The 23,177-nt window shown below is 47.0% G+C and overlaps 1 protein-coding gene across 1 annotated transcript in view; it reads right to left on the bottom strand.

Annotated features, from left to right (window-relative positions):
- The window catches only part of LOC126291637 (juvenile hormone esterase-like), a 156,306-nt gene that overhangs the window by 10,788 nt on the left and 122,341 nt on the right, over positions 1-23,177 (bottom strand). The window contains exons 8-9 of the mRNA XM_049985206.1: positions 17,419-17,584; positions 8,048-8,180 (exon numbers count right to left, since the gene is read on the bottom strand). Coding sequence (XP_049841163.1) covers positions 8,048-8,180; positions 17,419-17,584 — 299 coding nt within the window. The remainder of the gene's footprint in view (positions 1-8,047; positions 8,181-17,418; positions 17,585-23,177) is intronic.

The raw sequence follows: 23,177 nt of genomic DNA, 5'->3' as shown, positions 1-23,177 counted from the left end.
ATGCAGATGATCAGCCAGGATGCTTAGGTACGTGTCACCTGTCAGAGTCGTGTCTAGACCTATAAGGGGTCCCATATCACTCCGACCGCACGCGCCTCACAGTAGTACAGAGTCTCCACCAGTTTTACATGTAGGCTATAGGGATTCATGAGATTGTCTCCGTACCCGTACATGTACATCCGTTCGATACAATTTCAGCATATTTCCAGTCATCACAGATCGATGTCGGAGTTGACGGACCACTGCGAGGCGGGAAGTTTTGTGTCGTGTAGTCATCTCGCGTAGACCAGTGGGTCTTTGGCTCCGAAGGCCAATATCGATGATGTTTCGTTGAATGGTCCGCACGCTGATGGCCCAGAACTGAAATCTGCAGCAATTTGTGGTAGGGTTGCACTTCTGTCACGTTGAACGATTCTCTTCAGTCGTCGTTGGTCCCTTTCTTGCAGGATCTTTATACGGCCGCAGCGATGTTGGAGATTTGGTGTTTTACTGGATTCCTGTTATTCACGATACACTCGTGAAGTGGTCGTACGGGAAAATTCCCACGTCATCCGTACCTTGGAGATGCTGTGTCCCAACTATAACAGCATGTTGAAACTCACTTAAATCTTGATAACCTGCTATTGGAGCAGCCGTAACCGATCTAACATTTACAATAGACACTTGTTGTCTTCTATAGGCGTTGCCGATCGCAGCGCCGTATTCTGCCTTTGTACATATCTCTGCATTTGAATAGGCATGCCTATATCAGTTTCTTTGGCGCTTCAGTCCAAATTTAAATGTTATGAATAGAGTTGCGCTCTACGAAAGCTGTAATTCGGTAGTTTTGGTACTGTACATAAATGACGTAATAAATGGTAGGATTAGCAGTAGTATTGGTAACATTGATAGGGAAAGAAACGTAATTAAATGCGTGGGAGAAGAACTGGTTCCAAAAGTTTCCTGTTATTGTTGATAAATGTGAAAGTTTATATAGGATGGTGGAAGCATTTAAGTGATATTTGAAACGTTTTTGTTTTGTATTTCTTTAAGTGTACTTTTTCTTTGAAGCAATTGCGTTTTCTAACGCTATATGAGCAATCTGTATTTTTTTTTTTTTTTTTTTTTTTTTTTTTTTTTTTTACTGTTACGTCCCTCTCACTTTACCAAATCAACAATTTTCGACTACAAACTCAATTAAACATTGACAATTTGAATTTTGCTAGAAACAGTTTCTAGACAATTCGCCGCCACCATTTTCTAATGTGATCTGGTAAGACAGTCATCGCATACGCAGCCAATGTTATCGAAATGAGGTAACGCGCGATAGCTATGCAAGACACCTAACGTGCAGGTAACGCAGTTATCATCCTAACTGACCAAAGCTACTAGGAGAACTATGGTAGCCTACAGTAGTGTTAGAACTCTACATAGAAATTCTTTTCTCAACCTTTTTGTCTAGCATATAGACATGTTCAGGGTGAAATGTGGATAATAAACAGTTTAGACAAGAAGAGAATAGAGGCTTTTGAAATGTGATGCTAGAAAAGTCATGTAAATGTAAATGACAAATTGAAATACTAATGAGCAGGCACTGAATCGAACTGCAGAGAAAAGAAATTTACGGCACACGCTGACTTAGTTGACTGTATTAGATGCTGTGAAACTTGCACTCAGATTGGTACTATTTGATTCAGCGGATGATTACCAAAGTAGGAGCATGATGCATGTAAGGTTTCACAGTGTGTAAGCACATCGCATGTAGCCACTAGCGACCTCTGTCAAGTTCACAATGACACGATCATATCCTGGGCCGCCAGTTTATTGAATACAGTTGGAGCGAGCTGTCATTTCTTGTCTTCGTGAACTCATTAGATCTTCTATAAGCATTACAATTTTATACATGCATAAAAATATGAGTTACGTCTGTTGCATATGCGTGCACTGGTGGGAAATGTATGTTAACGTTAACGACGAAAGGATGGAATACACTGAAGCGGAACGAGGTTGCATCCAACGCTCGGGGGGGTGGGGGGGGGGGGGGGGGGGTGGGGGGGCAGTTGTCATAATGTTTTCTCTGATCACTGTATAGAGAAGAGCAGCATGAATGGTCACAGATTTGTTTGACCTATGGGAGAGTACCACAGAGATGACGAAAGAATTAAACTGGTAAATGTAGTACAACACATTTTTTTCGCTCGCAATTTGGGTTGAAAAAATGTAAAACTTGTTATGGGTCGTCGTGGAATATTTCCGTTTCGGCCCTTACAGATTCATGAAGTTCCTATTGGTGGTGCCACTGTAGCTAACATTGAAAATGTCTGTAATGGAGGTGTGTTCTTTTGAAGGAAGCCAGAGCACTGCAGATATTCATAGGCGCTTGCAGAATTATACGGGGACCTGGTAGTGAGCAGAAGCACGGTGAGTCGTTGCGCGAGGCAAGCGCCATCATCGCAACAACATCGCGCAAAACCGTCCTATCTCCCGCGTCGTATCTGGCCGCACACAGCTGTGACTCCTGCAGTGCTGGAACGTGCGGACACTCTCATTCGAGGTGACCGACGGATCACAACCAGACACATCGCTGCTCAATTGGATGTCTCTTTGGTACTCGCCGCCCGTGGTGGCAGAGCGGTTCTAGGAGCTCCAGTCAGGAACCGCGCGACCGCTACAGTCGCAGGTTCGAATCCTGCCTCCGGCATGGATGTATGTGATGTCCTAAGGTTAGTTAGGTTTAAGTAGTTCTCAGTTCTAGGGGACTGATGACGTCAGCAGTTAAGTCCCATAGGGCTCAGAGCCATTTAAACCCATTCATTAAGTCCCATAGTGTTCAGTGCCATTTGAGGTAACACGAAAATATAGATTTTGCTGTGAATACAGACATCCAAATGCGAGAACCATAACGAACGCCCACCCTTTGCCAAATATCAGAAACCTTGAATTATTTAGGATAGTGTAAATATTTTCCAGCAATGGTTTTAAGAGTGGCTGTCACCAAATTGATGTCACAGTGCAGGATCGACACAAAACAGCTTTTTCGCACACAGGAGACACTAGCAATCACAAGAATGCCATTCAGATTTTAAAAAATGCATCTACAACGGCGGCGCTCCGGGTAAAGTGGCGTAAGGTCGTAACATTGGGCGGAGATTATATTCAAAAACAGTGATTTGTAGCCTAAAGTCTGGGGAACAATGTGGTGTACTGGAATCCTGAATAAAACCAACATGTTTTGAGGGAAAAAAAGTGTTGCATTACTTAAGCGCCCCTAAAATTCTGAGAAAGGGTATTTACAAAGCTTCAAGAACCGGTGCTAATTGATGTTTCTATAACTACACTGCAACCCTCTACGTATCGCTCCAGTAGAGATCGTGACGACTAGACTACTTAGATTTTGTGCAGAGACTTTAAAGGACTCATTCCTCCAGCAGTCCATACGTGAATGGAGCGGGAAGAAGGCCTAAGAACTAGCACAACGGGAAGTGCTCTCTGCCATGCACTTCTAAATGTACATGACTACTCTGCAATTCACATTTAAGTGCTTGGCAGAGGGTTCATCGAACCACAATCATACTATCTCTCTACTATTCCACTCCCGAACAGCGAGCGGGAAAAACGAACACCTAAACCTTTCTGTTCGAGCTCTGATTTCTCTTATTTTATTTTGATGATCATTCCTACCTATGTAGGTTGGGCTCAACAAAATATTTTCGCATTCGGAAGAGAAAGTTGGTGACTGAAATTTCGTAAAAAGGTCTCGCCGCGACGAAAAACGTCTATGCTGTAATGACTTCCATCCCAACTCGTGTATCATATCTGCCACACTCTCTCCCCTATAACGTGATAATACAAAACGAGCTGCCCTTTTTTGTACCCTTTCGATGTCCTCCGTCAATCCCACCTGGTAAGGGTCCCACACCGCGCAGCAATATTCTAACAGAGAACGAGTGTACTGTAAGCTGTCTCTTTAGTGGACTTGTTGCATCTTCTAAGTGTCCTGCCAATGAAACGCAACCTTTGGCTCGCCTTCCCGACAATATTATCTATGTGGTCCTTCCAACTGAAGTTGTTCGTAATTTTAACACCCAGGTACTTAGTTGAATTGACAGCCTTGAGAATTGCACTATTTATCGAGTAATCGAATTCCAACCGATTTCTTTTGGAACTCATGTGGATCATCTCACACTTTTCGTTATTGGGCGTCAACTGCCACCTGACACACCATACAGCAATCTTTTCTAAATCGCTTTGCAACTGATACTGGTCTTCGGATGACCTTACTAGACGGTAAATTACAGCATCATCTGCGAACAGTCTAAGAGAACTGCTCAGATTGTCACCCAGGTCATTTATATAGATCAGAAACAGTAGAGGTCCCAGGACGCTTCCCTGGGGAACACCTGATATCACTTCAGTTTTACTCGATGATTTGCCGTCTATTACTACGAACTGCGACCTTCCTGAGAGGAAATCACGAATCCAGTCGCACAACTGAGACGATACCCCATAGCTCCGCAGCTTGATTAGAAGTCGCTTGTGAGGAACGGTGTCAAAAGCTTTCCGGAAATCTAGAAATACGGAATCAACTTGAGATCCCCTGTCGATAGCGGTCATTACTTCGTGCGAATAAAGAGCTAGCTGCGTTGCACAAGAGCGATGTTTTCTGAAGCCATGCTGATTACGTGTCAATAGATCGTTCCCTTCGCGGTGATTCATAATGTTTGAATACAGTATATGCTCCAAAACCCTACTGCAAACCGACGTCAATGATATAGGTCTGTAGTTAAATGGATTACTCCTACTACCCATCTTGAACACTGGTGCGACCTGCGCAATTTTCCAATCTGTAGGTACAGATCTATCGGTGAGCGAGCGGTTGTATATGAGTGCTAAGTAGGGAGCTATAGTTTCAGCGTAATCTGAAAGGAACCTAATCGGTATACAATCTGGACCTGAAGACTTGCCCGTATCAAGCGATTTGAGTTGCTTCGCAACCCCTAAGGTATCTACTTCTAAGAGACTCATGCTAGCAGATGTTCGTGTTTCAAATTCTGGAATATTCCATTCGTCTTCCCTGGTGAAGGAATTTCGGAAAACTGCGTTCAATAACTCCGCTTTAGCGGCACAGTAGTCGATAACAGTACCATTGGCACTGCGCAGCGAAGGTATTGACTGCGTCTTGCCGCTTGTGTACTTTACATACGACCAGAATTTCTTCAGATTTTCTAACAAATTTCGAGACAACGTTTCGTTGTGGAACCTATTAAAGGCATCTCGCATCGAAGTACGTGCGAAATTTCGCGCGTCTGTAAATTTTAGCCCATCTTCGGGATTTCGCGTTCTTCTGAACTTCGCATGCTTTTTCCGTTGCCTCTGCAACAGCGTTCGGACCTTTTTTGTGTACCACGGGGGATCCGTTCCATCTCTTACCAATTTATGAGGTATGAATATCTCAATTGCTGTTGCTACTATATCTTTGAATTTGAGCCAATCTCGTCTACATTCGCATAGTCAGTTCGGAAGGAATGGAAATTGTCTTTTAGGAAGGCTTCTAGTGGCACTTTATCCGCTTTTTTAAATAAAATTATTTTGCGTTTGTTTCTGACGGATTTGGAACAAATGGTATTGAGCCTAGCTACAATGACCTTGTGATCACTAATCCCTGTATCAGTCATGATGCTCTCTATCAGCTCTGGATTGTTTGTGGCCAAGAGGTCAAGTGTGTTTTCGCAACCATTTACAATTCGCGTGGGTTCGTGGACTAACTGCTCGAAATAATTTTCGGAGAAAGCATTTAGGACAATTTCGGAAGACGTTCTCTGCCTACCACCGGTTTTGAACAAGTATTTTTGCCAACATACCGAGGGTAGGTTGAAGTCTCCACCAACTATAACCGTATGAGTGGGGTATTTATTTGTTACGAGACTCAAACTTTCTCTGAACTGTTCCGCAACTGTATCATCGGACTCTGGGGATCGGTAGAAGGAGCCAATTATTAACTTAATTCGGCTGTTAAGTATAACCTCCACCCATACCAATTCGCACAGAGTATCTACTTCGACTTCACTACAAGATAAACCACTACTGACAGACACAAACACTCCACCACCAATTCTGCCTAATCTATCTTTCCTGAACACCGTCTGAGACTTCGTAAAAATTTCTGCAGAACTTATTTCAGGTTTTAGCCAGCTTTCTGTACCTATAACGATATCAGCTTCTGTGCTTTCTATTAGCGCTTGAAGCTCAGGGACTTTTCCAGCACAACTACAACAATTAACAACTATAATTCCGACTGTTCCTTGATCCAAGCACGTCCTGTAATTGCCAAGCACCCTTTGACATTGCAGCCCATCCCGCACTTTCCCGAGGCCTTCTAACCTAAAAAACCGCCCAGTCCACGCCACACAGCCTCCGCTACCCGTGTAGCCGCCAGCTGAGTGTAGTGAACTCCTGACCTATTCAGCGGAACCCGAAACCCCACCACCCTATGGCGCAAGTCAAGGAATCTGCAGCCAGTACGGTCGCAAAACCGTCTGAGCCTCTGATTCAGACCCTCCACCCGGCTCTGCACCAAAGGTCCGCAGTCGGTTCTGTCAACGATGCTGCAGATGGTGAGCTCTGCCTTCATCTCGTAAGCAAGACCGGCAGCCTTCACCAAATCAGATAGCCGCTGGAATCCAGAGAGAATTTCCTCAGATCCAAAGCGACACACGTCATTAGTGCCGACATGTGCCACCACCTGCAGCTGGCTGCACCCTGTGCTCTTCATGGCATCCGGAAGGACCCTTTCCACATCAGGAATGACTCCTCCCGGAATGCACACGGAGTGCACACTGGATTTCTTCCCCTCCTTAGCCGCCGTATTCCTAAGGGGCCCCATTACGCGCCTAACATTGGAGCTCCCAACTACCAGTAAGCCCACCTTCTGCGATTGCCCGGACCTTGAAGGCTGAGAATGATCCTCTGAAACAGGGCAGGCAGCTGCATCTGGCTCATCCAGAGACAGTGCCTGAAACCGGTTTGTCAACGCACCGGGGAGGCTTTCTGATCAGCCTCTGGGGACGCCTTTCGCTGCCTGCCACGCCTTGGAACGACCTCCCAATCAACCACAGGCGAGGGCTCAGCCCCACTGCGGGCAGCAACCGGGGCAACCACAGCGGCAGACCGATCTGGGGACAGACGGGACGAGGTTGACATCCCCGTGATACCCAAGTCCGGCTCCCCACAGTGGTGCCCATTGGCAACAGCCTCAAGCTGCGCGACCGAAGTCAGCGCCGATTGCAGCTGTGAGCGAAGGGATGCCAAGTCAGCCCTCATCCGAACACAGCAATCGCAGTCCCTGTCGATTCTAATCGATGTTGTACAACAGTTACTGAAACACGAGTCCGTGCCCAGATAACGCAAGCGAAACACGCAAAGAATGTATCAACTAACCTGTACAAATGCCTAACGACTGCGCTACAATCTGCTGAATTTACGATTACAGTAACTAAAACTCGAAATTGCACCTCCTATACGAAACTCACACGCAATTTAAATAAGAATCTACGAAGTAAACACTAAAGCGCTATGCTACAACTGTCAAATACTATAATACGCCCGAAATATATGAATTAAACAATGCAAGTACCCAAAAACACGCAAAGAAATTAATTAAACTATCTAACAAATAAGTAAGCTAGGGTTATACGACTTGCTGCTGCAGCTGCTTATCCAACGGCGGCAGGGAGCACAATGGCTGTGACCAACCGACACTGGCTGTTCAAAACAAAAACAGAAGACAGACGACTACGCGAATTTACACTATTCAGGTACTAAGGCGCGATGCTACAACCCTCAAATACTATAATACGCCCGAAATATATGAAGTAAACAATGCAAGTACCCAAAAACACGCAAAGAAATTAATTAAACTATCTAACAAATAAGTAAGCTAGGGTTATGCGACTTGCTGCTGCAGCTGCTTATCCAACGGCGGCAGGGAGCACACAAACTTCACAGTGGTTTTCAGAGTGAAGATGTAGAGGCAGAAGTAGAAGTAGATAGTGCATTTCCGCAAACTCACCCAGTCTTGGCGAAGTTGGTCCACAGGCGAGTCATCTTCATGGCAACTTTCCCGTCCTCGGAATCCTTCTCTGGCGGGTCTCCAAACATGATGTTGCGGAACAAGAACGCCATATCTGCTCCATGACCGGTTCCTGCAACGAAATAACACCTACTTGGTGGTCAGACTAAAAATAAATAGCCGAGGGATCAATGAAAACATAAATCTCTGTCAAACGGCCAACTATCGCTTGTTGTGGAGGTTGGCAGTTGACACTCAAACACGGAAATGGAACGCACTGTTCACCAAAGGTGGGAGTCTCCGATACTGTATGATTATACGATGATCGAACTGTCACCGGAAACACAGATCCGTTAAATATCCGGCAGTATGCGTACGGAGCAATCTGAAGTGAACGACCACATAAAATTAATCGCAGAAACGCAGATGACAGACTGAGGTCCATTGCAAGCGTCATCAGGAAGTGATAATGATGTGATCAAAAGCATCTGGACACCTGATTGAAAATGACTTACAAGTTCGTGGCGCCCTCCATCGGCAATGCTGGAATTTGGTATGGTGTTGGCCCACCCTTATCCCTGATGACAGCTCCCACTCTCACAAGCATACGTTCAGTCAGGTGCCGGAAGCTTTCTTGGTGAATGGCAGGCCACTCTCTGATGGCCAGTCCACTACAGAGATGTTATTGTCGCGTAACCGCCCAGCCTCAGGCCGTACATTATGAATAGGCGTTCGATCGTGTTGAAAGGTGGAATCGCCATCCCCGAATTGCTCTTCAACAGTGGGAAGCAAGAAGGTGCTTAAAACATCTGTGTAGGCCTGTGCTGTTACAGTCTCATCCAAAACAACAGGGGGTGCAAGCCCACTCCATGAAAAACACGACCACAACGTAACATCACCACTTCCGAATTTTACTGTTGGCACTACACACGCTGGAAAATGACGTTCACCAAGCATTCGCTACACCGACACCCTGCCACCGGATCGCCACATTGTGTACCGTGATTCGTCACTCCACACAACGTTTCTCCACTGTTCAATCATCAAATGTATACGCTCCTTACCAAGCGACGTGTGGCTTCTGGACAGCCGCTCGACCATGAAATCCAAGTTTTTTCACCTCCCACCAAACTGTGAAACTACTTGCAGTGCTGTTGATAATTCTTACGGGTTATATGGCCGTGGTCCATGGGATTATTCTAATGTTAACGTTTCGTCCAATACTACGTTGGACATCCTCAGAGGTACGGCTGGTCCTGTTGAGTCCTGCCGACTGACGAGTCGGGCGTCGGAGAGCGGCCTAAATACCGAGGAAAGTGGGCGTGGTCTCGCTTGCACATAGTAGCAGAGAGAAAACTAGTCAAAGGTAAAATGTAACTGTCGATAATAGTCCGTCATAGATAAAAATCACTTATCGATTCTGTAACGCCACTGTCCATATCTCGCTTAATTTCAAGGCCTCTTCTTTTCTATTAAAATTATCTTCACGTTTACAAATTTCAATAGCCTCCTTATACAGTCGTGGATAATAGTTCGTGGTAGCACTTAAAACTGTAGTTTCAGAAAACTTAACTACATCGTCACCTGACTGAAGTGCATGTTCCGCAACGGCCGATTTATCTATTTTTCCCAGTCGGCACAGACTTTCATGCTCCTTTACCCTCGTAGTTACACTTCTTTTGGTAGCACTAATACAGACCTTGCCACAAGTACACGGAATTTTATACACATCGCTAGATGGTAATGGTGGCCTTCTATCTTTAACAGAACGAAGTACTTGTCCTATTTTTCTGGTAGGTTTGAATACCGGATTCACTTAATGTTTCAGAACCATTTTGTCGTTCGATCTGTAACCTTACTAATGAAAGGTAAACACACCGTGTTCTTCCATTGCTGTGTACCATCCTTGTCCTTTGGCCTGCTGTAATTAGGTCTTAAAACTCTATTAATTTCTTTGTTTGAGTACCCACTCGTTTCGAAGGCCTGTTTCAGATGATTCAGTTCCGTATCCAGTTTTGAGTGCTACCACGAACTATTATCCACGACTGTATAGGGAGGTTATTGAAATTTATGAACGTGACGATAATTTTAATAGAAAAGAAGAGGCTTTGAAATTAAGCGAGATATGGACAGTGGCGTTACAGAATCGATAAGTGATTTTTATCTATGACGGACTATTATCGATAGTTACATTTTATCTTTGACTAGTTTTCTCTCTGCTACTATGTGCAAGCTAGACCACGCCGACTTTCCTCGGTATTTAGGCTGCTCTCCGACGCCCGATTCGTCATCTTCGGCAGTATTCCGTGAGGTTGCCGCCCTTCGATTGTGCAGTTCCCGCAATAATCGAAACGCTAGGGTTTCAGGTGTCAGCCAGCCAGCCGAGCAGCAGCGGTCCAGCCGTGTAGCAGCAGCAGCAGCAGCGGTCCCGGCCAGCAGCAGCGGTCCAGCCGGCCGCAGCCAGCCACCCCTCCAGCAGCAGCAGCGGCGGCCCCGGCCCCGTTTGTGGCAGCAGCAGCTGCGGAGGCATTCCTGCCAGCCGTCGTCGGCTTCAGCGCCAGTGCCAGCAGCTCGGGACTCTGGTCCTCCTCCGTCTTCGTCTTCTTTCGTCTTCGTCTTCTTCCGTCTCCATCCTCGTCTCCGTCTGTTCCCAGTTTTTTCGTCGTCATGTCAGCCCCTACCACCACTACGACCACTACCACCACCGCCATAGTTTACACTTCCCCCTCTGCCGCCACCACCACCATTACATGTTGTGCCCAATCTCACCCCCCTCTTTCCATCCCTCCTCGTCTTACTCTCCCTTCGCCCTCGCTCTTTGTCGCCCCCTCTCCAGCTTCTTCCTCCCGCTCCTCTCCCTCTGATCCTTTCCCCCCTCTCCTCCAGCCTGTCACTGCAGCTCCAGCTAGGGTGGTGGCCCGTCGGGCCACTGCCCATGGCCCACTCTCCCCATCGCCTTCGCCGTCGCCGTCGCCTTCACCGTCACCGTCACCGTCACAATCTCCGGCGCCGTCTGCTGCGTCCACGCCGGGACCTGCCCCTTCCCGCCACCTCCCTGTATCTCCCGTCCCTCATATCACCACCTGCCGCCGTTTAGTGCCCTAGTGGCACCACCACCTCTTCCGCTCCCAAAAATACCCGGCCCCGACCGCCTTCCCCCCCCCCCCCCCCCCCTCAGGATGCCATGGATGTCTCCCCGCCTGGTCCTGCTCCCGCCGCCTCCTCCTCCACCTCCAACCCCTCTTTATACAAATACCTCCTCTCCCGTCCCGATCCTTCCCTTCTTGAGGCCCGGAATCCTTCCCTCCTCCTCTGCCCACACTTCCCTGGTGCTCCCATCTCCCTCCTCACTCCCAGTCGGGATTCCGTTCTCATTTCCTCCCCCAGTGCTACCCTCCATACTGACATACTCTCCCGCCTCCTCGTCACCCGTTTTGGCCCCCATGCTTCCCTCACCCCTGCTCCTTCGCCATCTCCCACCCGCCAGCCCCAAACCCCGCGTCGCCCGCCGATCCTCACTGCCGTGATCACTCAGCTCAGTCCGTCGATCACGGAGGAGGAGGTGTTGGCAGAGCTCTAGGCCCATCCCACGCTGGAGGTGCGGGCGGTCCGCCGCATTTTCAACTCGGCCGGCCCCACCCGCCTTATGCGGGTTTAATCTGAGGACGCCCCCTCCATTGACTGTCTCCTGAAGGAGGGTGGCCTCCTGTTCCACCAGTGATACAAGGTCGACCCCTCCTGTTCCCCTCCTCAATCCCTGCACTGCCAGAGGTGTCTGCGCTATAATGCACACCCGACAGCCGAGTGCCGCGAGGCTCCCACCTGCCCGGATTGTAGACAAGCGCATTTCCTCCGGCAGTGCCCTAACCTCCAATCCCCTCCCTCCTGCAATACCTGCAATCTCCCCCATCCCACCTACTCCCAAAAGTGTAAAGCCTGACCCCCTCCAACCACTCCTGAACTCACCGTATCTGTGCGTCCTCTGGACGCCCCCACCCCTACTGGCAATTCCCTTCGTCCCCCCCCCCCCCCACCGCTGAGGACATCATCAGGTTCCTCACTATTGTTCTACAAAACGTCCACCCTTTCCAGCGCCCTCACACCCTCCAACAGGTCTCCCTCGCTGCCCGTTCCATTTTCCACTTGAAAATGTATGCCACCTACTCCAACAACCAGGCCCATTTCACCTTCTCCCGCCTTGACACCCTTGTCTAAATCCCTGTCATGGCGCGGCAACACTGTATCCTTTTCAACAACATCCGCTCCCTTCCCGCCAACAAGAACCTCTTCCTGCACACCCTTGCCACCCACCGCGTGGATGCCTTCCTCCTCAATGAAACCTTCCTCCAACCCCACCACACTGTCCACACTTCGCCATGCCTCCTTCACGGTTCTGATAATCCCCTCCTGATTGCGCGTGGCGGAGTTGCCATTGCTCACCATCGCCAGATCCCTGTTCGGCTCCAACCTCTCCTTCCCGACCCCATCGAACACCTGATCCTTAGTCTCTTCTTCCCTGGCCTTACCGTTACCTGCGCCACGATCAATGTCCGCCCTAACGCCCCTATTCTCTTCGACTTCCTCTCCCACATTGACCGTACCTTCTCCTCCTACGTGATCGCCGCCGACCTCAACATCCACAGTCGTTCCGCTGCCCAGTTACAGTGGTGGCATCGGTTCCTCTCCGCTCTTCAAGGTGACCTCATCCCCATCCCCCAGCCACCTGTCCCGAAGCCAACTCCTCTCCTGATTTTGTCCTTTGCTCCGCGAACCTCCTTGGCCGCGTAACGGTGGATGTCCTGGAACCTATTGGTAGCGACCATTTCCCTGTCCTCCTCACCGTTTCAGACGGTCGTCGCCCCCACCCCGACCATCGTCATGACCCTCCCCCTAAGTACATCCATGACTATTCCCGTGCCAACTGGAATGCCTACCGGGATACCCCCTCCACCCAGGTCAATAGCCACCCCTTTACCTACCGTCACCCTGACAATGTAACCCATGCTGGCACCTTTCTCCAGCAGACCTTGTCTGAGGCCCTGGAGGCCCACGTCCCTACTGTCGCCATCCACCCCCACCATCATACCTTATCCCCACAGGCCATCCTCCTCCTCCGTTAATCCCGCCGTCTCTACCGTGCCTTCCTCCACACGTGTGACCCGGACACACTACGACGCCACCGGCAACTCCAACGACACATTCGTCATTAGCTTGCGGCCGAGAAACGCCGGGACTGGCGACAGACATGCACCCATTTAAATGCTACCCTACCTATCAACTCGTCCAAGTTGTGGTCCGCCTTCCGTCGCCTTACTGGAACTAAACCCTCCCCCTACTAACCTCTTCTCCATGATGATCATCCCTTCCCTGACACCCTTAGTAAGGCCAATCACTTTGCCTCCTACCTGTCTGATGTCTTTTCCATCCCCGATGATCCCCAGTTCGATTACTCCTTCTTCCCGGATGTCCGCAATCGAACTGACACCTCTGTCCCTCCCCTCGCGCCTGGTTTCCAGTACTTGGACAACATTACACACACGGAACTCAATGCCCCAATCACTACACAGGGTCTCATTGCTACACTCCGCACAAAACGCAACACCACTCCTGGTCACGATCGTGTCACCTATCGTCACCTTCGCGAAGCTCCTGCCTCTTTCCTCTCCACCTTGGCCAGGCTCTGCAATGTAGTCCTGTCCACCAATTACTACCCCGAACTGTGGAAAACCTCCCATATCCCGATGTTCCTTAAACCTGACAAACCGCTGTCCGTCATCTCTTCCTACCATCCCATCAGCCTTACCTCAGTCTTCAGCAAGGTCCTGGAATCTATCCTCACCTGCCGCATCCACCAGCATCTCCGCCAGCACCGCCTCCTTCCGGTTACCCAGTGGGGCTTTCGGCCATCCTTCTCTTCCAACGACCTTCTCCTTCACCTCACTCATCTCCTTTCCCACCAGCTTAATTCCCATCACTCAGCTATCTTCCTCTCCCTGGACCTTGAACGAGCTTATGACCGCATATGGCATTCCGGTCTCCTCTTCAAGCTCGAAACCTTCGTCCTTCCCATTAACTACGTCCGTCTGATCGGCTCCTTTCTGTCCCACCGTCCTTCCTACGTCACTCTCCATAACACAGATTCCTACACCTTTTTTCCCTCCGCCGGTGTGCCCCAAGGCTCCGTCCTCTCCCCCCTTCTGTGCCTTTTGTATATGGCGGACATGCCGCCGCCGTAACCCCCCATCCACCTTCTCCAGTTTGCCAATGACACCGCCTTCCTTGCCCTTGCCCCCACCCTGCAGCGCTCGCAACACCTTCTCCAATCCCATCTTGACCGGTTCACCGCTTGGTGCAACCAGGGATTGCTCAAGGTCAATCCCTCCAAAACTCAGGCGATCATTGTAGGCAAAATCACCCCTTCCTTCCGCCTCCTTGATTTCTATCTCACCATCTATGGCCGTCCTATCGCCCTCACTCCCACCCTCAAGTACCTTGGCGTCATCCTTGACCGTGGCCTCTCCTGGACCCCCCATCTCCGGACAATCCAAGCCAAGGCACACTCCGTCTCCTCAAGCTCCTTTCAGGCCAAATGTGGGGTCTGGACCCCTCTACCATTCTTCACACCTATAAATCCCTTCTCTGCCCTGTCCTTTGCTACGCCCATCCGGCCTGGATCTCCGCCCCCCTACCTTTTATAAACCCCTTCAAATCCTTGAAGCCATGCTCTCCGCCTCGCCTATCGCATCCGTCTCCCCTGCCCCACGCGGACCCTGTACGATCTCATTCCTTTCCCCCACCTCCTCCTTTTCCTTGAAAGGATACGGATCCTGTACACCTCCCACAACCTCGACTCTCCCCACCCGCATGTCTCTCCCATCCTCTCCCACTCCTGCCTGCTGCCGCGCGCCCCTGTATTCCCATGTCCCACCCGGTCTCCATCTCTCCACCCTCCTAACCCTCTCCCAAGGTGGCTTCCGCCAGCTCCCCTCCCTGATGATGTTCTCCTCCCTTCCATCTACCACTCCTACCAACTTTGATCCTCCTTCCCTCTTCCTGTGTCTGTTCCTTTGCGCACCCTCCCTCCCTCCTCCCTTTCTCCCCACTCCTCCCCTGGGCTTCCCCTCCCCTGTCCCTCTCCTCCTCCTCCCATCTCCTCAGACATTGTCGTCTTTGTTCTCCCCTCTCCACCCCCCCCGCCCTTCTTCCCCTCTTGGCAGGTTCCCAGACTCGCACACGCTACGTGGACTTTCGCGCGCCGGAGATCATCGCCATCAGTGTCTCGTGTGTGCCGTCATGTTTAGTGTTCAGTGTTCACCGTCGCACTCCATCGTTCACCTGTGTCATCGCCGTCTTCAGTGTTTGTGCGTCGTGTCAACAGTTTCAAATGTGGATTATCGTCGAGTGTGAACAGCTCTGTGTCTGTCTTTCTGTGTCAACTCTTTTCTTGCCCACCGTTCTTTAACCTATGTGTAATCTTTCTGTTTTTTCGCATTGTGTATCCTATAGTTGAAGAGCAGCATAGAACGCTGCTGACAGCCTGCCTGTTGTACAGGCTTTAAAATAACAATAAAGAAAAAAAAATAGCCCAACTCGTCAGTCGGCAGGACTCAACAGGACCAGCCATACCTCTGAGGATGTCCAACGTAGTATTGGACGAAACGTTAGAAACAAAAGAATTCCATGGACCACGGCCATATAACCCGAAAGAATTATCAACAACAGTACTATCCAGTCGCGAAAGCCTTCATTGTATACTTGCAGTGCATCCTGATGCAGGTTGCAATTCTTGTGAGGTAGTCTGGATAGATGCCTGCCTATTACTCATTACGACCCTGTTCAACTGTCGGCGGTCTCTGACAGTCAACAGACGAGGTCGGTCTGTACGCTTTTGTGCTGTATGTGTCTCTTGACGTTTCCACTTCACTATCACATTGGAAACAATGGACCTAGGGATGTTTAGGAGTGTGGAAATCTCGGGTACAGACGTAAGACAAGTGACACCCAATCACCTGACCACGTTCGAAGTCTGTGAGTTCTGCGGAGCGCCCCATTCTGCTATCTCACGATGTCGACTGAGGTCGCTGATATTTAGTACCTGGAAATAGCCTGCAGGACATTGCACCTAATAAGAAAAACGTATGTTTTTAGGGGTATCTGGATACTTTTGATCACATAGTGTACATTGTGCATATCACGCACATTACATAACAGCTGCAGAGGAACAGAGAAAGCGGCAATAAAATTATAACCACTTTTAGCTGTATCTGTACAACACAATCCAACTGATTACTAAAAAAATTTGTGAAATACGTAATCCTGGAACTCTGTCTACTGCGAAAATACGACTTTTATATGAAATGATGACGTGATACATGAGGATAAACTTTCAAAACGAAAAAATTGAAAAGAAAGTACCACTACACAAAAATCTTAAACCTTTGAAACGAGAGGATATCGAACCTTTTACTTGTAATGTGGCTGTTACTCGTTTAGCTATAATTTACCTACTATTCAATAGCAAATACAGTAAGAACGAACCTGTTTTACAAAATTACAACACATAGTGCACATTATACATAGAATATGTACCTGTTGCTCTATTAGTCCCTGTGTCTTTATCTATCTTTTTATCTTTAGTTTCCCATCTGTAGCCGTTTCTACATCTGTTTGTATACCTCTACATCGCCTTCTGCCTCTACATCTTTATTGTACTCTACATTCTTGTAGCTCTTCCTCTGCATCTCTTTCATTATACCTGAATACACCTATCATTCTCTGTACATCTACCTTCTTATTAACTTTATCTCTCTCTATATTTCTATCTTTCTGAATGTTTATATTTTGAATTGCTTCTTTCTGTCTATCTGTTTCAATTTCTGTATGTCCACATTTCCCTCTGCTCCTCTATCTATACATCTATGCCAGTAGCTCTTTATCTTCCTCTGTGGTACAAAATCTACCACTGTGACACTTTATGTGCTTAAATCCACCTCTAGGTGGCTAAATCTTCATCTGTGTCTTAAACTATCTCTTAATTCCAACACCATACCTGTTTGCTCATCTTTATATCTCTATATGCCTATCTTTATGTCTCATCTTCCACTCACCATACTATTATTTGTATATCTTCATACTTCTTTGTTGTGGGACCAAATACAAATAGGAAATTTGTGGTAAGGACTGTGGGGCAAAACTGCTGAGGTCATCGGTCCCTAGGCTTACACACTACTTAATGTAACTTAAACTAACTTACGCTAAGGGCAACACACACACCCGAGGGAGGACTCGAACCTCTGACGGGGGGAACCACGCAAACCGTGAAAAGACGCCCAGACCTCGCGGCTACCCCGAGCGGCGACAGAATACAGTACCTTTGAATTTATCCATGGACGCCGCCAACTGGGCCATAAGAGGTCCTTGTGGAACAATTTCTCGCTGTATGTCGAAGTTGTAGAAGTAGACTGGCTGGGAAGACATAGCACTGTGCACTTTGGCTGCCCTGACTGCAGCACAGGTGAACATCATATCTCCATACAGCTGTGACAACAAAAGAGAACCCCATGTCAGCGTTCACTTCTGCTGGAGAAACTTGGAACATAGTTGTCACTGCGTGACTGAATGACGCAGTTCAGTTGATACTGACTGACACTACACTTAGGTATGAGGCATGTGAATTATAAGCAAGGTTCTAAGAATTCAATTCACAAATCTAGAATGAATATGACAAAAATAATAGTTTACACACACCCCCCCCCCCCCCCCACCATGAACCATGGACCTTGCCGTTGATGGGGAGGCTTGCTTGCCTCGGCATACTGATAGCCGTAACGTAGATGCAACTACAACGGAGGGGTATCTGTTGAGAGGCTAGACAAACGTGTGGTTCCTGAAGAGGAGCAGCAGCCTTTTCAGTAGTTGCAGGGGCAACAGTGTGGATGATTTACTAATCTGGCCTTGGAACATTAACCAAAACGGCCTTGCTGTGCTGGTACTGCGAACAGCTGAAAGCAAGGGGAAACTACGGCCGTAATTTTTCCCGAGGGAATGCAGCTTTACTGTATGATTAAATGATGATGGCGTCCTCTTGGGTAAAATATTCCGGAGGTAAAATAGCCCCCCATTCGGATCTCCTGGCTGGGACTACACAAGAGGATGTCGTTATCAGGAGAAAGAAAACTGGCGTTCTACGGATCGGAGCGTGGAATGTCAGATCCCTTAATCGGGCAGGTAGGTAAGAAAATTTAAAAAGGGAATTGGATAGGTTAAAGTTAGATATAGTGGGAATTAGTGAAGTTCGGTGGCAGGAGGAACAAGACTTCTGGTCAGGTGAATACAGGGTTATAAACACAAAATCAAATAGGGGTAATGCAGGAATAGGTTTAATAATGAATAGGAAAATAGGAATGTGGGAAAGCTACTACAAACAGCATAGTGAACGCATTATTGTGGCCAAGATAGATACGAAACCCACACCTACTACAGTAGTAAGTTTATATGCCAACTAGCTCCGCAGATGACGAAGAAATTGAAGAAATGTATGATTAAATAAAATAAATTATCCATATAGTGAAGGGTGACGAAAATTTAATAGTTATGGGTGACTGGAATTCGTTAGTAGGAAAAGGGAGAGAAGGGAACGTAGTAGGTGAATATGAATTGGGACTAAGAAATGAAAGAGGAAGCCGCCTGGTAGAATTTTGCACAGAGCACAACTTAATCATAGCTAACACTTGGTTCAAGAATCATAAAAGAAGGCTGTATACATGGAAGAAGCCTGGAAATACTGACAGGTTTCATATAGACAGAGATTTAGGAATCAGGTTTTAAATTGTAAGACATATCCAGGGGCAGGTGTGGACTCTGACCACAATCTATTGGTTATGACCTGCAGACTAAAACTGAAGAAACTACAAAAAGGCGCGAATTTAAGGAGATGGGACCTGGATACACTAAAAGAACCAGAGGTTGTACAGAGTTTCAGGGAGAGCGTAAGGGAACAATTGACAGGAATGGGGGAAAGAAATACAGTAGAAGAAGAATGGGTAGCTTTGAGGGATGAAGTAGTGAAGGTAGCAGAGGATCAAGTAGGTAAAAAGACAAGGGCTAGTAGAAATCCTTGGGTAACAGAAGAAATAATGAATTTAATTGATGAAAGGAGAAAATAATAAAATGTAGTAAATGAAACAGGCAAAAAAGAATAGAGGCATCTCTAAAATGAGATCGACAGGAAGTGCAAAATGGCTAAGCAGGGATGGCTAGAGGACAAATGTAAGGATGTAGAGGCTTATCTCACTAGAGGTAAGATAGATACTGCCTACAGGAAAATTAAAGAGATCTTTGGAGAGAAGAGAACCACTTGTATGAACACCAAGAGCTCAGATGGAAACCCAGTTCTAAGCAAAGAAGGGAAAGCAGAAAGGTGGAAGGAGTACAGAGAGGGTCTATACAAGGGCGATGTACTTGAGGACAATATTATGGAATTGGAAGAGGATGTAGATGAAGATGACATGGAAGATACGATATTACGTGAAGAGTTTGACAGAGCACTGAAATAAATGAGTCGAAACAAGGCCCCCGGAATAGACAGGTTCCATTGGAACTACTGACGGCTTTGGGAGAGCCACTCCTGACAAAACTCTACCATCTGGTGAGCAAGATGTATGAGACAGGCGAAATACCCTCAAACTTCAATAAGAATATAATAATTCCAATCCCTAAGAAAGCAGGTGTTCACAGATGTGAAAATTACCGAACAATCACTTTAATAAGTCAGAGCTGCAAAATACTAACGCGAATTCTTTACAGACGAATGGAAAAACTGGTAGAAGCCGACCTCGGGGAAGATCACTTTGGATTCCATAGAAATGTTGGAACACGTGAGGCAATACTGACCCTACGACTTATATTAGAAGCTAGATTAAGGAAGAGAAAACCTACGTTTCTAGCCTTTGTAGGCTTAGAGAAAGCTTTTGACAATGTTGACTGTAATACTCTCTTTCAAATTCTGAAGGTGGCAGGGATAAAATACAGGGAGCGAAAGGCTATTTACAATTTGTATAGAAACCAGACGGCAGTTATAAGAGCCGAGGGACATGAAAGGGAAGCAGTGGTTGCGAAGGGAGTGAGACAGTGTTGTAGCCTCTCCCCGATGTTATTCAATCTGTATATTGAGCAAGCAGTAAAGGAAACAAAAGGAAAATTTGGAGTAGGTATTAAAATCCATGGAGAAGAAATAAAAACTTTGAGGTTCGCTAATGACATCGTAATTCTGTCAGAGACAGCAAAGGACTTGGAAGAGCAGTTTAACGGAATGGATAGTGTCTTGAAAGGAGGATATAAAATGATCATCAACGAAAGGAAAACGAGGATAATGGAATGAAGTCGAATTAAGTCGGGTGATTCTGAAAGAATTAGATTAGGAAATGAGACACTTAAATTAGTAAAGAAGTTTTGCTATTTGGGGAGCAAAATAACTGATGATGATCGAAGTAGAGAGGATATAAAATGTAGACTGGCAATGCCAAGGAAAGTGTTTCTGAAGAAGAGAAATTTGTTAACATCGAGTATAGATTTAAGTGTCAGGAAGTCATTTCTGAAAGTATTTGTTTGGAGTGTAGCCATGTATGGAAGTGAAACATGGACGATAAATAGTTTGGACAAGAAGAGAATAGAAGTGTTCGAAATGTGGTCCTACAGAAGAATGCTGAAGATTAAATTGGTAGATCACATAACTAATGAGGAAGTATGGAAGGGGGTTGGGGTGAAGAGAAGTTTGTGGCACAACTTGACCAGAAGGGTCTGTTGGTAGGACATGTTCTGAGGCATCAAGGGATCACCAATTTAGAATTGGAGGGCAGCATGGAGGGTAAAAATCGTAGAGGGAGACCAAGAGATGAATACACTAAACAGATTCAGAAGGATGTAGGTTGCAGTAGGTACTGGGAGATGAAGAAGCTTGCACAGGATAGAGTAGCATGGAGAGCTGCATCAAACCAGTCTCAAGACTTAAGATCACAACAACAACAACAATAGTTTACAATGACAAAAATTTTTTGACCTACTAATTCCTTGGTAATAATTCAATCTCCTTGTTTTTGAGGCACTAAATCGACATACCACTGAATTTTTTTCCTGTTATGCACAGTTCTTATACAGCGTGAAGCATCCCCAACTCTATTGTGGTTCCCTTTTTAGGTACTCCACGTCGACGTCTGCTCGTAGATACGTATCTCCGGTAGGTTTTCCGGCTTTACTTCCCGACGTGACAGCGACGACTCTCCGATGAGGTGCGGGCCTTGTGTTTTGCTATTACTGCGAGTCTTGTAAATATCGCTTTTATTTAGTAATTTGCCGGTTAAAACTCTGCCCTTTTATGATTAAGACATCCTGCGCCACCTTTCGGAGGGAGTGGGGACGACAAAGACTAACAAAAGTTCATATTAAGCAGTCCGTAAGACACGTAAACGTTCACTTCAGTTAGCGTGTTAGTTAATGCCTACGCTTTCCGCTAGATGGTGCTTACTTACTGCTGAATAGCTTTGGTTCAGTAATACCTTCACTGATTAGTACTAGGTAAATGAAATAAGTACAACACTCTTGTATTTCACTTTCACTCTATATTCAAGGATTAAGATGATGATGGATGATGGTCTATTTAAAAGGTTCCTAACCTGGACGAATCTAAATAGTCCGCAAATGCCGATTTGCACGCGCTCTACGTCCAGATTCGCAACTAACGGCACACGAGACTTTCAAAAGTCCACACGTTAAAATCTGAATACCGGTACCTGTGAATTCACTCGTATCAGCGGATAATTAGAGTTCCTATCGTCTGTATGTCCGTAAAGTTCTAATCTAGCACCAAAGTCATAAAATCCCCTTAATACTCCGTTGCTACCAACAATCAGAGATCGTACACTACATCACTTTTAATCTCCGTAATATTCTAACAGTCTATCGTAAATATTAACACGATAAAGCCCAATCTAATTATTGTCTCGATGACGAAATAATCAAGGAAAAAAGGCGGCAATAATGACGATCAGGCCTTTTTATATGTCATTCATCATAAGAGTTTAACGTCACTGCCTTCTCCATGACGGAGCCTCCGTGGCTTTGCTTTACTTAGACGTTAAACTATTTGCTGGTATACTATAATTTTCACCTGCAATTACCGGACTCTGATTCTACACTATTTTCCCCTCTAAAAATTCTATTCTTAATTTTAAATTATTCTTTCTGTAGCTTTTATCCCTGTAAACTGAACCGAGGTGTTACAAGCGCCATCTGGCTATAAGGAGGAAAACTGCAAAACATATGCAACTGGAACCGAAAGCGATCAAAGTGTTCAGTGTTGTGGAATGACCTTTAGACTGTTACTCATGGAGAGTGAAATGAGACTTGAGGAAGAAAGTAGATTTTTTCAATTAATTTATTTATTGTGGACCCTGACCAGCGTACATCAGGAACAGCTTGGTGGAGGCATCCAGTTGTCTCTCATGTTAAACAACAGACACTCGGCATTGCTGACACACAAAGAGGGGAGCCGAGGGTAGCATCACTCGAATTCTGCTGCTAGCGACGTCTCCGGCTGCGACCGTGCGGCGGAGAGCTGACAATGGCCGTGAACTTAGCCCAGCCAATCAGCGGCTATCCTGTGAGTCAGAGCAGGTCGCTCTGTCTCCCGGTTGAGCAGCGGAACCCGTACTGCATTCTGAGATGTCGCTCCGGGCCCCACAGGCTTGTGGTGTAGACAGTGATATAGAGACGAGAATGATTCAGCACACGAACGGCTGAATACTTATACACTCCAGACTATGTTGGTTTAGGGTTTAAGGCACGTATTATAAATACTTCTGAAGTCGCAGGTGAGGAAAGGGTCCCTTTCTTCGGCTAGCGTACTGCAGCGTCGGCTGTTGCCACACCGCACCGAGCTGGCACAGTCGGTCTGCCGTGTTTTGCTTCGTAATGCGTAACAGTCTCGACTGCTGTCACTGGCTCTGTTGCAAAGCACTACTGCTCTGGCGTATTTTTTGACCGCATACAGTCAATATGCTACATTTACCTCCTTTTTATCAAGACACGGTTCCTTGCGTCGACCAAACAGTGCAGCGGAGGCCCAGACCACAGC

This window comes from Schistocerca gregaria, chromosome 9, assembly GCF_023897955.1.
Source record: "Schistocerca gregaria isolate iqSchGreg1 chromosome 9, iqSchGreg1.2, whole genome shotgun sequence".
In the NCBI taxonomy this organism is placed as follows: domain Eukaryota; kingdom Metazoa; phylum Arthropoda; class Insecta; order Orthoptera; family Acrididae; genus Schistocerca; species Schistocerca gregaria.
Note: the sequence above shows the minus strand (reverse complement) of the source record. Positions and strands in the feature narration are given on the sequence as shown.